The sequence below is a fragment of the Mesoplodon densirostris genome, chromosome 18, assembly GCF_025265405.1.
Source record: "Mesoplodon densirostris isolate mMesDen1 chromosome 18, mMesDen1 primary haplotype, whole genome shotgun sequence".
Lineage (NCBI taxonomy): Eukaryota > Metazoa > Chordata > Mammalia > Artiodactyla > Ziphiidae > Mesoplodon > Mesoplodon densirostris.
The window spans coordinates 1975821-1989837 of NC_082678.1; the positions used below are offsets into that span (position 1 = coordinate 1975821).

The 14017-nt window shown below is 57.6% G+C and overlaps 1 protein-coding gene across 1 annotated transcript; it reads left to right on the forward strand.

Annotated features, from left to right (window-relative positions):
• Positions 1-6457: 6457 nt before the first annotated feature.
• DLX3 (distal-less homeobox 3) lies at positions 6458-9949 on the forward strand. Its single transcript, XM_060082621.1, has 3 exons — positions 6458-6782; positions 7817-8007; positions 9602-9949. Exons 1-3 carry the CDS (start codon positions 6458-6460, stop codon positions 9947-9949), a joined length of 864 nt encoding a protein of 287 aa, XP_059938604.1.
• The last annotated feature ends 4068 nt before the right edge of the window (positions 9950-14017 follow it).

Here is a 14017-nt window from a genome sequence, read left to right on the forward strand (position 1 = left end):
AGGCTAACCTCTTGGATGGCCTTCCAGATCCTTTCCCAAGTCCCCTCTACTGGCTGCTGTAATTGACTTCTAAACAGACTTCCTCCCATTTAAAGCACACAGACACCCCTCCCCATGTGCCAAATGCCCTCCAGCAACCACCCTCTCCATTCCTCTTCCGTTCAGAGTCAAACTTCACTTGTTCTCTGCACACCCTCCCTCCCACTTACCCTTCAGCCGGCCATAAACTTCCCTTCCCTTGAACCCCCTCTTCCTTGAAATCACCAAATGCCTCCTTGAGATGTCATCCCGTGGGCACATCTCAGTCCCCATCTGGCCGTTCACAGCAGGATTTGACTTGGCTGACCACTCCGTTCTCCCTGAAACACTCTCCCAGCCCCCCACAAACTCAGGGCCACCTCCCTCTGCATTGCCTCACACTCTCTGGTCACCCTCTCACAGGTGCTGTCCTGGGACCCTCGACCCTCTGTTCTCTCTCCACCCCCCTGTCCTGGACCATCAGACCCACGCCATCGAACTTCACTTACCACAAGTTGTCCCAAGCCCCCAATTTACATCTCCAATTCCAGCTTCTTTACTGATTGTTCAGATCCATGTAGCCAACTGCCTGCTGGACAGCTCCTCCTAGATGTCTCAGAAACACTCAGACTCAGCATGATCAAAATGCAGCTGATGGCACAATCACTTTGGAGAACTACTTGGCAGAATCTTCTAAAGGAGAATGCACGCCCACACCATGGCTCACAATCCCACTCCTCGTGTCCAACAACAGTGTATACATATGTGCACCAAAGCACATGTACAAGAACGCTCACAGGAGCACTACTCATGAGGACGCCAAATTGGAAACTATCCAAATGCCCATCAACAGTAGAACAGATAAATAAATGTTGGCATATTCATATGCTAGAATACCCGCCTACAGTACTGAAAATGAATGATTTATCCAACAATATGGATAAATCTCACAAACATTATGTTGAGCAAAAGAAGCCAGACATGAAGGAGTACACACTGTACACTTCCAATTATATGCAAAACTGAGCTGTGGTGCTAGGAGTTAAGACTTAGGGGAGCAGTAGCTGAAGGGAACAAGAGGGGGCATCTGAGTGCCGGTGACGTTTCTCAACCTGGTACTCACCCTGGGTGCTAGTTACACAGCCATGTTTGGTTTGTGCAAATCACTGATTGTGGTTTGTGCACTTTTCTGCATAAATTTTATACTCCAATGAGAAGTTGAAAAAAACAGGACACATCCTCTTCCCTATCAAGCACCCCCTCTCGCTGGTGCTCTTTCTCTCAGAGAATGGTCCCAACTTTCCACGCAGTTGCCCAAGTCAGAAGTTGAATGTTATTCCCTGCTGTTCCCCGCTCCTTGTCATTCGCAGCCCAGCACTATCACTCTACCTTCTAACCATGTCTCAAATTCACCCACTTCTCTTCACCTCCACTGCCTCTCCCTTAACCCAGACCCAGCTCCCCCCTCTCCCGTGCTTCTGCAGCAGCCTCCCAGCCTCCAATCTTGTCCTTCTGAGCCAACCCCACACAGCTGCCAGAGGGACCCTTCTGGAATGAAAATCCGATCTCCCCTGATTAAAAAAGTTCAGTGATTTCCTAAAGCCTCCAGATAAAGCCCACCCTCCTGCTCTGGAGTCCCAGGGGCTCTGTGTTCTGGGGCTCTGACTCCACTCCAGCCCCAGCGCTATGCCCCAGGAAGTCTCACTAGCCTTTGCACAGGCTTTTCCCTTGGCCGGGAACCCTCTCCATCCCCTCATCCCTGCTTTTCCTGGCCGAGGCCCACACATCCTTCAAGCCTCAGCTCAGATATCCTCCCACCTCCACAAAGGGTTTGAGCCCCCTTGGGCTGTCACAGCAGCGTGTGCTACCCCCATCCCAGCACATACCACACTCACTGTAGTGAAACTGGCTGCATGTGTATCCACTTCCCCACTAGACCTTGGGCTCCGTGGAGGAGGCCATTGTGTGTGCCTTGTTCACTACTCCATCCCCAGAACCTAGTATGGCAGAAGCTCAGGAAGGATTTGTTGGATGGATGAAGGACCCCAGGAAGAAGAAAAACATCCAGGCTGCAAAGCGCTGAAGGCCTGGGGTTGGTGAAAAGGTAGGGGGAATTTCCCCCTTAAGAGACAAGAGTTCTAGAATTAAAAATCTTAGAACATCAGAGCTTGAAGGGACCTCAGAGGCCATCTAATAATCCACTTTTTGATTTATTAATGAGAAACCTAAAGGAAGGAGCCACTGGCTGGACAAGGATGGGTGGGAGGAGGGAGAGGCGGTAGCTGCAGAGTAAGGCAAGGTGATGATGAAAGTGAATATTTAGTGTTGATAGGGCTCCTACAATAAGTAAAGATAGGGCTTCCCTGATGGCGCAGTGGTTGAGAGTCCACCTGCCAATGCAGGGGACGCGGGTTCGTGCCCCGGTCCGGGAGGATTCCGCATCCCGCATCCCGCATCCCGCATCCCGCATCCCGCATCCAGCATGCCGCGGAGCGGCTGGGGCTGGGCCTGTGAGCCATGGCCGCAGAGCCTGCGTGTCCGGAGGCTGTGCTCCGCAACGGGAGAGGCCACAGCAGTGAGAGGCCCGCGTACCGCAAAAAAAAATAATAAATAAATAAAAATAATGAAATAATGAAATAAATAAATAAATAAAGATAACATTCCTTCTGGGTATGATGATGGGGTCCCACAGGTGGCCCGCTTCCCAGGTCTCCCCAGTAGAGCTGGACTCGCCTCCTCACAGTGACCACTAGATGGCGCCAGCTCACCAGGCAATGAAGAGAGCAAGGGCTGGCCGGCTCACCCTCTGCTTCCGTCCTCCTTCCTAAGTTCCTCCCCTCAGACCTGGCACTCTGTGAGCTCAGTTGTTGTGGCCGTGCCCAGGTGGCATAATACTTAGGCTTCAGGGAACAGCTTGCTTCAACAAGGTACCTGTTCTCGTGCCAGAGAGAGGGTGGGCAATGGACTCTGACCTGGGCATTGGCCAGCACTGCCCCTTCTCCCTCCCACCAGCCTCCCAGAGGCACCTGCCTGACTGCCCTCCATCACCCCTCCACCAGGGGCAGGCTGCCCAGACTGACACCTGCTCATCTTGTCGGCTCAGGCGAGGTGCTGTGGCTCTGGTCCCACTGTATCGTCTGGCAACCTCGCCACCCTGAGCTGGCAGGTGCCAGCCCAGTGGCTGGTGGCTTCAGTCCTGCTGGTCTGACAGGCCCCTTTGGGGCCATATGGCCCCATCTGGGAAGCTGCTCCTGCCCTAGAGTGGGACAGCTTGACTCCGGTGCCTGCTCCATGCCACCCCTTTTCCTAACCCCGCAAGCATACCCAGCCAAGATGGGTTTGGGCCCCCGTGGGCTGTCACAGCAGCGTGTGCTACCCCCATCCCAGCACATACCACACTCACTGTAGTGAAACTGGCTGCATGTGTATCCACTTCCCCACTAGACCTTGGGCTCCGTGGAGGAGGCCATTGTGTGTGCCTTGTTCACTACTCCATCCCCAGAACCTAGTATGGCAGAAGCTCAGGAAGGATTTGTTGGATGGATGAAGGACCCCAGGAAGAAGAAAAACATCCAGGCTGCAAAGTGCTGAAGGTCTGGGGTGGGTCTCCCTCTCCAGTATTAGGGAGTCTCAGTTATTCACTCAACAAACATCTACTGAGCACTGAGGTTGTGTGTGCCAGGACCTGCCCTAGGTAACTGGAAGGTAGTAGTGAACTGGACAGATGCAGCCCCTGGTGTCCTGGAGCACAGAAGGCAATGGGGCACCAGATACTAACCTCACATCACCCAACAATTGTTTAACTGCTCGCTTAAGTCCCTACTGCTGCAGTTTTAATCCACTTCTAGAACTCTCGGGCTTTCAGAGCGGAACGCAGCATAGAAATTATCTCAACATAACCCACCATCACCACCACCCTTTCCTGATTCCAGGGTTCCGGACTCCCAGCCCAGTGCTCCTTCACTTTACTCAGGAGCGGCAGTGAGGAGGGAAGGGAGTGAGGCCTTTGGGAGAACCGCGTGAGGAAGACGACTCTCTGCTTTCTCTGAATTACCTGGCCCTTCTCTGTCTCGGCTGACGGATGGATGAATGAATGAGCCCCCCAGAAGGGGCTTATCCGACGCTTTGGAGAGCTGGGGGCTCCAAAGCAGGCCCTGCCCGCCTCCCCCGCTCTCGTCCTGGGAGGGGGAGCCGGCCTGCCCAGCGCGCTTCCTGCCCCCAGCGCCGCGGGCTCTCTAGGCGCCCTCTTGGCAACAGAACAGAGGGCATCCAGAGCGGGTGGTAACTCGCCCGGCCACGGGCTCGGAGCGGCGGGCGATAGGCGCTGGGGGGACGCGGAGATAGACAGATAGCGCTCCCCTAGCCCGCCCCCCGCCCCCACCTTTCCCACGCCTCCCCGGAGCCACCTGGACCTGGCGGGCACTCCTGCCCCTCGGCCCGCGGACTGTGGCCCTCTGTCTCAGCCAACGGCAGCTCTCAAAGCCCTTAGAACCCTGGCAGCCCGCCCTGGCGGTCTGACTTTGGCAAGGGGCACGGAGCCCCCTGCACGCTTCTCTACCGGACAGAGTCTATGAAGGAGACCCTTCCTCGGGGCTGGGCGAGACTTGGGGAGGCCGCAGAGGCCAGGATTGACCAGAAGGTGGCGCGCTGGCACTGCGTGTCCCTGGGACGCAGTGAAAGGGGACAGGGCAGGGAAAGGGGACAGGAGAAGAATTGACGGGGAGTCCTGCGTGAACGTTATATGCGGCTAGGAAATGATATTTGGAGGAGTTCCCCCTCCCCCCACCAAGAAAGGCGGAGAAACAGAATTGAGAGTGGAATGGATAAATGGGCTAAAGCGTTGGGAACAATTTGGATGCCCTAGAGGCCTGGCCTTCTGGGCCAGACAAAACTAGGAGGTGGGGGTCCCCAGGGAACAGAGCCTCCTCTTCAGAGCTTTCTTGGGGGGAGGGGGTTCAGTGGAACATCATGGTTCACAACTACCGGAGATCGGGAAGGTGCTGAGAGTTTTATGTACATAGGTTTACAACTACACGTTCACACACAGACACCCCATCCCACGGTCCTCCACTCACACTGCTTACAGCCCCCCCATATACACTGGTACACTTTCTCACACTCACACTCCTGCACTCACATACATTCTCTGCATGTAAATGAACTCTGTGTCTACCGCGGAACACTTGAAATCCTCCCGTCACGCACCTCAAGTACACCCGTCCCCTACACCTGATCTCTAAAAATGCCCACACTCCCCCAGTGCTGTCCCAAATACACAGAATCTGCCCCCAAACTTACCGAAGCACACAGATATCCAGCCTGTGTCCCACCCATCCTCGTGGGGACCCCAGGTTCCCTGTTCCCTCCAGCAAGCCTAGGCCACCTCTGAAAGTTTTGGAGATAACTTTAACATCGCCACACACAGGCTGTGCACCTCCACCCTCTCCATAAGCCCCTCATCCACACACCTGCCTACCAGGCCCTCTCCAATAGGACCCTCCCTGGACCCAATGATGACTTTCATAGGCCCAAGGCACTTTTGCCTGATGGGCCCCTTCCTCCATTAAGAATATATTTTTAATTACACTTTATGACTGCATTGCTGTAAAGACAATAAATAGATTAATATACACTCAACCATTTTCTTCAACCTAAAATGTTCTCCTTTCTTCTGATTTTAAAAGAAATTAGAACATTATCATGAGCCCTGGGTCCTTCCTCTTTGGGCATGTTTGTCTGCTTGTCATTTCCCCAACACACACACACCTTGGACCACCTCCCTCCACAAACACCCAATAGGCAAATTCCCCTCCTTCTCTGTCGCCCCTGAGCCCACCTTCCACCCACAGCCAGAGAGACAGACAGACTGAAGGATCCTGGGGACTCTACAGATAGACACCCTCCTCCCACTCTTCCCTTAGAGACACTGGGGGTTTATCTGGGCTGAGGGAGGGATCCACAGGAGGAGGAACAGAGGGGTCTGTGTGAGTGTGTGTGTGTGTGTGTGTGTGTGTGTGTGTGTGTGTGTGTGTGTTGGGTAACAACAAAGAATGAGAGAGAGAGAGAGAGAGAGAGAGAGAGAGAGAGAGGAACGAAAGAGCTCAAGAGCATGTTTTGCCTGGAAGGCAAGACTTGCAGCCAATCAGAGCGCTGGGGCCTCCCTCTGCGACTCCACTATTGAGTCTATAACCGGCTGGCCGGGCGGAGCTGGCAGCATTTGACTGTGGCTCGGGACGCGACGAGAAGCGCGCCGCGACCGCCGGAAGAGCGGCGAAGGTCTAAGCGCCCCTCGGCCGACCCTCCCCAGAGACGCTGTCGGGCCCTCCCCTTGCCCTCCGGACGCGCACCCCCGCCTCATCTCCTCCGCCTGCCCCGCGCTCCTGCCCGTTCCGGCGCTCCGGCCGAGGCCAGCCCGGGGGGCGGCGCGGCGCCCGCCAGGATGAGTGGCTCCTTCGACCGCAAGCTCAGCAGCATCCTCACCGACATCTCCAGCTCGCTCAGCTGCCATGCGGGCTCCAAGGACTCGCCCACCCTGCCGGAGTCTTCCGTCACCGACCTGGGCTACTACAGCGCTCCCCAGCACGACTACTACTCGGGCCAGCCCTACGGCCAGACCGTGAACCCCTACACCTACCACCACCAGTTCAACCTCAACGGGCTTGCAGGCACGGGCGCGTATTCGCCCAAGTCCGAGTATACCTACGGAACCTCCTACCGGCAATACGGAGCCTACCGGGAACAGCCACTGCCCGCGCAGGACCCAGGTGAGGACCACGGGGTCGCGGGAGAGTGGGGGACACGGGGAGGTTCCCGAGCGAGAGAGAGAAAGGCGAGGACTTGGAGCTGAAATCTAGGGAGGCGCCCCGGGTAAGAAAGGTACTGTCCGAAGTTAGAGAAGGTGGGCTAGATGACCCCCAGAGGGGACAGGCGACCGTCCAGTCCCGAGACTGCGCGCCTTCGGGGCGTGGTGCGTGCGGGGCGCCGTGGTCCTGGGTGAGGATCCGGGCGAGCGAGGCGAGGGCGCAGGGGCTGTGGATGCCAGAGAACCTCCTGCTCCAGGTGCTCTCCGGGCACTTCAGCAGGCGGTCCTCCCTCGGGTTGTAGAGGGCTGGCGGGTAGGCAGCGGGCGCTGGAAGCTCTGCGACCCCGCTTTGGATCTGGGCTGGGGGGGAGGGAGAAAGGTGAGGGGGACACGGAGAGGGACCCCCTCAGAATTACCGGAACAGGGAAGAAAGCAGCAGCAGAGAGCGGAGAAACTGAAAGAGAGAAAAGTGGCGTCAGCGTAAAAGTGGAGAGACAAAGTGAGAGAAAGGACACAAGAAGGGAACCGAGGGGAGGGCGAAGGAAGCAGCAGGGAGTCTGACGTGTCCGCACCTTTTCTGAAAACCTAAAACTATCCCCAAATAAAAAGTTTAAAGAACAATAAAGGAAGGGCGGACGGCAGGGAAGGAGGGAGAGAAGCGACCGACGGCGTGGCGCGGGCGACAGGGCGGCGGGCAGACGGCGGCGGGAGCTGCGGAGAGCGCGGCGGCGGCCGTGCGCGTCCGGCGGTAGCTTGGCGCCGGGACCGCGCTCTGGGGGCGCGGAGCTGGGAGCGGGGGAGCGCCGCGTCGCGGGCGGCCTCCGGCCCGGCCCTGTGGCCGCAGCTCCCACCCGGGGCGCCAGCGGCGGAGCGAGCAGCCGGGAAGTCCCGGGGTGAGTAGGTGGGCCGGAGGGTGAGGTGTCCCGCGGGGCCCATGGGGGCCCCGGGGTCGCAGGCCGAGGCTGAGCCGCCCACTGCCCCGTGCGTTGCCCGCAGTGTCCGTGAAGGAGGAGCCGGAAGCCGAGGTGCGCATGGTGAACGGGAAGCCCAAGAAGGTCCGAAAGCCGCGCACGATCTACTCCAGCTACCAGCTGGCCGCCCTGCAGCGCCGCTTCCAGAAGGCCCAGTACCTGGCGCTGCCCGAGCGCGCCGAGCTGGCCGCGCAGCTGGGCCTCACGCAGACGCAGGTCAGTGGTGGGCGGTGGAGGGCCGCGAGGACTCGGTGGGGCCCCGCGGGACCCCGGGACTCCCCAGGCGCTGCTGAGCCTACATGGCCTCTTAAGTTCCCCGCAGGGCCTTGAAACCCTTGCCTGTGGGTGGAGGGGCCCCCAGATCTCAACCTCTGTTGGAAGTTTGTGCATTAGCACGTGTACAGGCATGCATATTTGTGAACCTGTGCGACTGAGTCTCTCACAAGGAGAGGTGTCCTCCCTGTACCCCAGAATCGCCAGCTCCCACAGGCCCCCAACAGTGTGGGTCACTCACAGGGTTGGTCGCTGATAGGAGTCTCTCCGTGTCTCCCCCCAGGCTAGGCATGTGTGTGTAAGAGGTGTACATATACGTGTATTCATGTATATATTTGCACACAGGCTAATGGATCTGTGTACATGTGGGAAAGCACACTTAAGGAGTGAGACCTTTCAGGGGTCACTGTGCTTATAGATGGCAAGGCAGATGTACTTGACTGGGCACAGGGGTGAGTGCCTGTACAAAAATGTGTGCTTGTATCAAAAGACTGCATTCCTGCTCAGCACCCAAATGCTCCACCCCTTTGTGTGTGCCGGGAGCCAAGAACAGAGATTCCCCACAAAGGCGGACAGGAACTCAGAGGTGGGACTCCCCCCACCCCCAGCCTCTCCCTAAAGCCCCCAGCAGCCTGTCACTGCTCAGGGGAGGAGTGGCGGACGCCTGCCTCCCTAAAGGTGTTGACAGGCCGGCCTGGGTTGCGGCTGCGTGGGGCCTGGTCCGCCGGGAATCTGGGTCACCCGGTGAGGAGCTGATTCATTGTTTGTACCAGTCATGGGGTGGAGAGCAGCAGGGGGAGGGGGAGAAACCCCAAGGGAAATTTGGGACATCATGGCTCACCTGCTCCTGAGTCCCCAGGTCACCCCCATTAGCCAGCCCTGGAGGGCCCCTGAGTGTGTGAACGTGGGTGCTCATGTTTGCAGGGTGTTTATCTGGCTGTATCTGTGCATGTGTGTATCTCTATAGCCTGGTGTCTCGTGTGTGAAGCTGTGAGTGCGTACGTTGCGGCGCACGGAGATGCTTATGGGGGTGTGCATTTGTCTCTGCGTATCTGTGCACCTCTGCTTATGGGTTTCCAATGTGAACAAAATACCACAAACCGCCCATCTCCCACCTGGGCTGCCTTTTATTCAGTGCTTTACTATGTCAGTAGTATGGCGGGCTGTTCTGAGCTCTTTATTTGTCTTAACTTCTTTGAGCATCACAGTACCCCTGTGAGGTAGGTAATAGTGCTCCATCATCCCCATTTTGTAGATGAGGAAAGCAAGAACCAGAGAGGTTAAGTAGCTTCCCCCAGGTCACACGCTTAGTTAAGCGGCAGAGCAAAATGTGGACCCAGGCAGTCAGGAGTTCCTGGCCCACGTTCTGTCCCCGACAGAAAACAGATGCTGGCCTGGGGGCTCGGGTGCCTGCGTTTTGCCTGGGTCTTGTGTGACGGTGGGTGCTGGCCTTGCCCTCTCTAGGCTGGGTTCCCTGATGGGTTTTCACTCAGCGTTCTGCGAGGCTAACTAGCTCCCCCTTTCTTCTCTGGGGCAGGTGAAAATCTGGTTCCAGAACCGCCGCTCCAAATTCAAGAAGCTGTACAAGAACGGGGAGGCGCCCCTGGAGCACAGCCCCAATAACAGCGATTCCATGGCCTGCAACTCACCACCGTCACCCGCCCTCTGGGACACCTCTTCCCACTCTACTCCAGCCCCCGCCCGCAGCCAGCTGCCCCCGCCGCTCCCGTACAGTGCTTCCCCCAGCTACCTGGACGACCCCACCAACTCCTGGTACCATGCACAGAACCTGAGTGGACCCCACTTACAGCAGCCGCCGCCTCAACCAGCCGCCCTGCACCATGCCTCCCCCGGGCCCCCGCCCAACCCTGGGGCTGTGTACTGAGCACCCACCTGGCCTGAACCTCTCACGAAGGAACCCCAGGACCAAGCAGAAGGCGCCTCCGTCCTAGCCGACACTCAGGAATCATCGAGGAGCACAGGGGAGAGGACACCCCTTTTCCCCCTTCCCTTGCCCCTTCCTCCAGGGACCCAAGAGCTTCCAGATGAAATTTGCATGGACCAAGGATGCCCCCTGAGTTTCCCTTCCCCTGCCTAGACACTGGGGTGCCCCTCCAGATGTTTGGGAACTTCACTCCAGCTGGGACAGCTGTTTCCCTTCTGCTCCAAGAGCCTGGATTGGCTTTAAATGGCTCATCACCTTCCAGATTCTAAAACTTAGTACCGAGTCCCTAGACTGGATTCCTTGGGCACTGGGGACACTGTGGAGCGTCTTCAGGTCAGGCCTGGGCTGGGGCACCAGGCACTGTGGATTCTGGGACCTGCCAGGCCTAAGCTCCTGCCACGGGGACCTGGGCTGCCCCTTAAGTGAGCATTCCCTCTGCCAAAAGGACATTGAACCTTGAGACTGGGACTCAGGGTAGGGACCTCAACGAACCCCCGCCCTGAACTTTTAGCCCTCATTTAGGGTTTGAGGGTTAAACCAAAGAAGAGCCCCCAAGTAAGGGAAGCTTTTAATATTTGCGGCTTTAGAGAGAACTCAAGGAGCACCTCCCCTCCCCCGCTTTGGTCGGAGAGGAGGGGTGGATCCCAGGCATCCCTCCCGAGGACCCATTTCTTCTTCCATGTACAGGACTTTGCACAACTTTGGTTTCAAAAGCTGTTGAAAAACAGGACGACAAAGGGCATTGTTAACAGATAGGACCAATCTCCCCTGCGTGGGGGCCTCTGCTCGCCCGCACCCCACCTATTCCTCTCCTCCAGTAAGTTGGCAGTTTGGGCGCCAAACCCCAAATCTCCAAGGCAAGACAAACCCCAAAACACCCCCTTTCCGGTGGCCTTGGAAACAGATAATTCCCGCCGAGACGGAGAATGTCGGGTGAGGTGCACGGGGCACAAGGGAAGGGTTATAACTCGGTGCCTTTAGGGGTGAGGGGTGGCTGTCTGAAGGGTCAGTGGCACTGCCCCTTCCTGGCCCAGACGCCCCCCAGAGCTGACTTTCCTCCACCCCTGATGTGGTCGAACATCGAAGGAAAGGAGAGGTAGGAGACTGTAGCTATATATATAGTATGTATTTTTTTTAAAGCAACAGAGAGAAGCAGCCTCCTCCCTACTGTGGTTTCCTATTTATGTGGCCCTTTCCTCCTGGATGTACCTGCCTGTGCGTTGTGAGCTGAGAGAAACAGATGTGGGCTCCGGCTGGATTTGGGTTTGTGGGAGGCGCAGGCGAGAGGAGAGACGTGGTGGATCTCGAAGAGTCCCACCCCAGGGGTAGAGGAACGAAGCCAAGTCCCACCCCCTCCCAGCCTTCTCATTTCTGCTTTCTTATTGGACCCATCTTTATATATAACATTAATAAAAAAGAAGAAAATAACCACTGAGCTCTTTGAACTGGAGGCTAGAGGCAGGCAGCTCTCGGCGGAGGGCCGGGAGTTGGGGAAGGTGTTTGGTGGGGAAAGAAAGCCCTCTGAGCCTCCAAGGTCTCCTGGGGGAGTCAGAGCCCTGGGGACCTACTACTGGGGCTCTGGGCTCAAGGACTGGGCTGAGCCTGGCCCCGGATATTAGGTGCTCCTGACCCCATGGCTGCCCCCACGGTCTGGGGAGTGGAGGCTCCCAGCCCTTGGCCCCCCTGACTCCACTCTGCTTGGTGGCTTGGCATCCCCTGCCAGCCAGCAGCCCTCCGCCACTGCCACCGGGTCACCTCAGGGCTGCTCTTTGATCTTGGGCTCACAGGCAGACGCGCTTGCACACGCGTGTAAACCGCCTGCCTCCATGCCCTGGCCCCTCACCCTCCTGTCTATCCCTTTCAGCGGGGGTGAGGGTGAGACCTCAGGCAGGGGGAACACCCCTGCTCCCACAGCTGGCAGGGACCCCAGGCCACTGGGACCCAGGCTGGACCATGGAAACAGACGAGGGGTTTCCACGTTGACCTTCCCTGGGAGTGCTCGGGCCCTGACTCAGAGCCCTCTTGCTGCTGCGGCTGCCGGCCTGGGCCAGCAGGGCTGCCACCCTCCTATTCCAGCTGCCAGGCTGCGAGACCCTGGGGACAGAGAGCTGGAGGCGGCAGTAGGAGCGGAGGGGCGTGTGTGTGAACAAGCGTCTTGGCACAGACGGGAGACAGCGTGAACGCACGTACACGCTTGTGAAGCCACCTCTCGCGCGTATACACACACGCGTACCAAGAAACGCATCTCTCTACCATCACACATACACGGACTCCCACCTCAGGCAAACGTGTTGCCCTCTGAGGCCAGCACACAGACCCAAACACACACCTGAGACATGGTGGCATCGCACAAATATACAAATCGTACATTCCAAGGGGTCCACAGGTGCACACACACATCGCTCAAGTCACCCGACCATCACGCGCGCACGCATGCACACACACACACACACACACACACACACACACAGGTATAGGCAGCTCCCTGTACTGGAAAAAGTCTAGGATGGAGAGTCAGCAACACCACCCAGCAGTCAAAGTGACTCAGCTTAGCCTGGAACCTCTCTGTCAGAAGCTCAGTTTCCTCATCTGTCAAATGGGAACAACAATCCCCACCCTTTTGGCCTCTGTGGCTACGGTGAGGCACAAAGCAGAATAAGGACGAGAAGGGCCTTGTGGAACAGCAGGGCTCCAGAACGTGGGGGCCCTCCCGCCCTTACCTCACCCTCTGCCTCTCAGAAACTAGGCCTCCCCTCCCACCACGCCCGAGGGTGGTGCAAGGGAGGAGGGCCTCCAGCCCACGGACGCCAGCCAGGCTGGCAAGGGTTAAGTGGCAGCTGCCAGGCGGGGCTGAGCTGAGCAGTTTGGGTTGAGGGCTGCGTGCAGGCAGGAGCAGCAAGGCGGCAGCCGGGCAGACTTACTGGAGACACTGCATTTTATTAGGACTGGGCTGCCAGCAAAGGGAGGGAGAGGGGAGAGAAGCGCAGAAAGAGAGAGGAAGGAAGGAGGGAGGCTGGGCGGGCGGCGGGCTGCTGCGGGATGAAAGGATGTTGTAAGCTCCCTAATTCCTCCCTGCTCATCCCTGCTCCGTCAGGCTGGATGAGCTGCCCGGGTGACCTCCCTCAGGGTCAGCCCCGCCCCTCACCTCCCCTTCCTCCTCTCCTCGCCTCCAGGCCAGGCAGGTGGCCCTCTTCACCAGCCCTGGTGGGTAGGAGAGCCACGAGGACAGGGACTTGGGTGGGGGACCTGGCAGAGTGCCTAGAGCCCATCTTGTGCCAGGTGCTTCTTGACTACACCCGCTGCCTCGTGACAACCTTCAGGGAGGAAGAGGCGGGCGAGGGAAGCCCAGTCTGCCCTGAGGATCACTGTTCTCCAGACCTTAATAAGGGCTGGATTTGCTAGACTCCTACTCTATGCCAGGCACTTCGCATGTTATCCTCGCCACAGCCGGGGAGGGGGGTGGTATAGTGCTCAGTTTTCAGATGGGGAAGCTGAGGCTCAGAGAGGTCCAATCTCTGTCAAGTTCACATAACTAACACATGGCAATGCTGGGATTTGAACCCCGGTCTGTCTGGAGAATGGGTTCTCTTCATGGGCTTTTCTGCAGCTCAGGTTACTAGACGCCAGGGCAGTGTCAGAGAGCTGGGCAGCTGTGCCCACCCCAACCCTCCAGCCCTCCTCCCTGAGTTCTTCGCTGGGAGAAGTGGAGGTGGGAGGGGCTGGGCTTCTTCCCCAGGGCTGATCCTTGGAAAAGCTTAATGCTGTAGTCAGGAATGTGCACGCTGGAGTCAGCTGACCTGGAGTCAATCCCGCCTCCACTACTTTACTCACTGTGTGATCTTGGGCAAGTCACTTAACCTTTCTAAGCCTCAGTTTTCTCATCTGTAACATAGGAATAATGCTACCTGCCTGGCAGGTAGGTGTTGCAAGGACTAAATGGATAATATGTGTAAAACGCTTCACGAGGCACCCAGCACATGGTGCGTACTGCTCGGTGTATCAAAGTTG

Coding starts and splice junctions, on each gene's coding strand:
- DLX3 (XM_060082621.1), top strand. CDS start 6,458: ATGAGTGGCTCCTTCGACCGCAAGCTCAGCAGCATCCTCACCGACATC. Junction 6,783..7,816: donor ACTGCCCGCGCAGGACCCAG/GTGAGGACCACG, acceptor CGTTGCCCGCAG/TGTCCGTGAAGGAGGAGCCG. Junction 8,008..9,601: donor TGGGCCTCACGCAGACGCAG/GTCAGTGGTGGG, acceptor TCTCTGGGGCAG/GTGAAAATCTGGTTCCAGAA.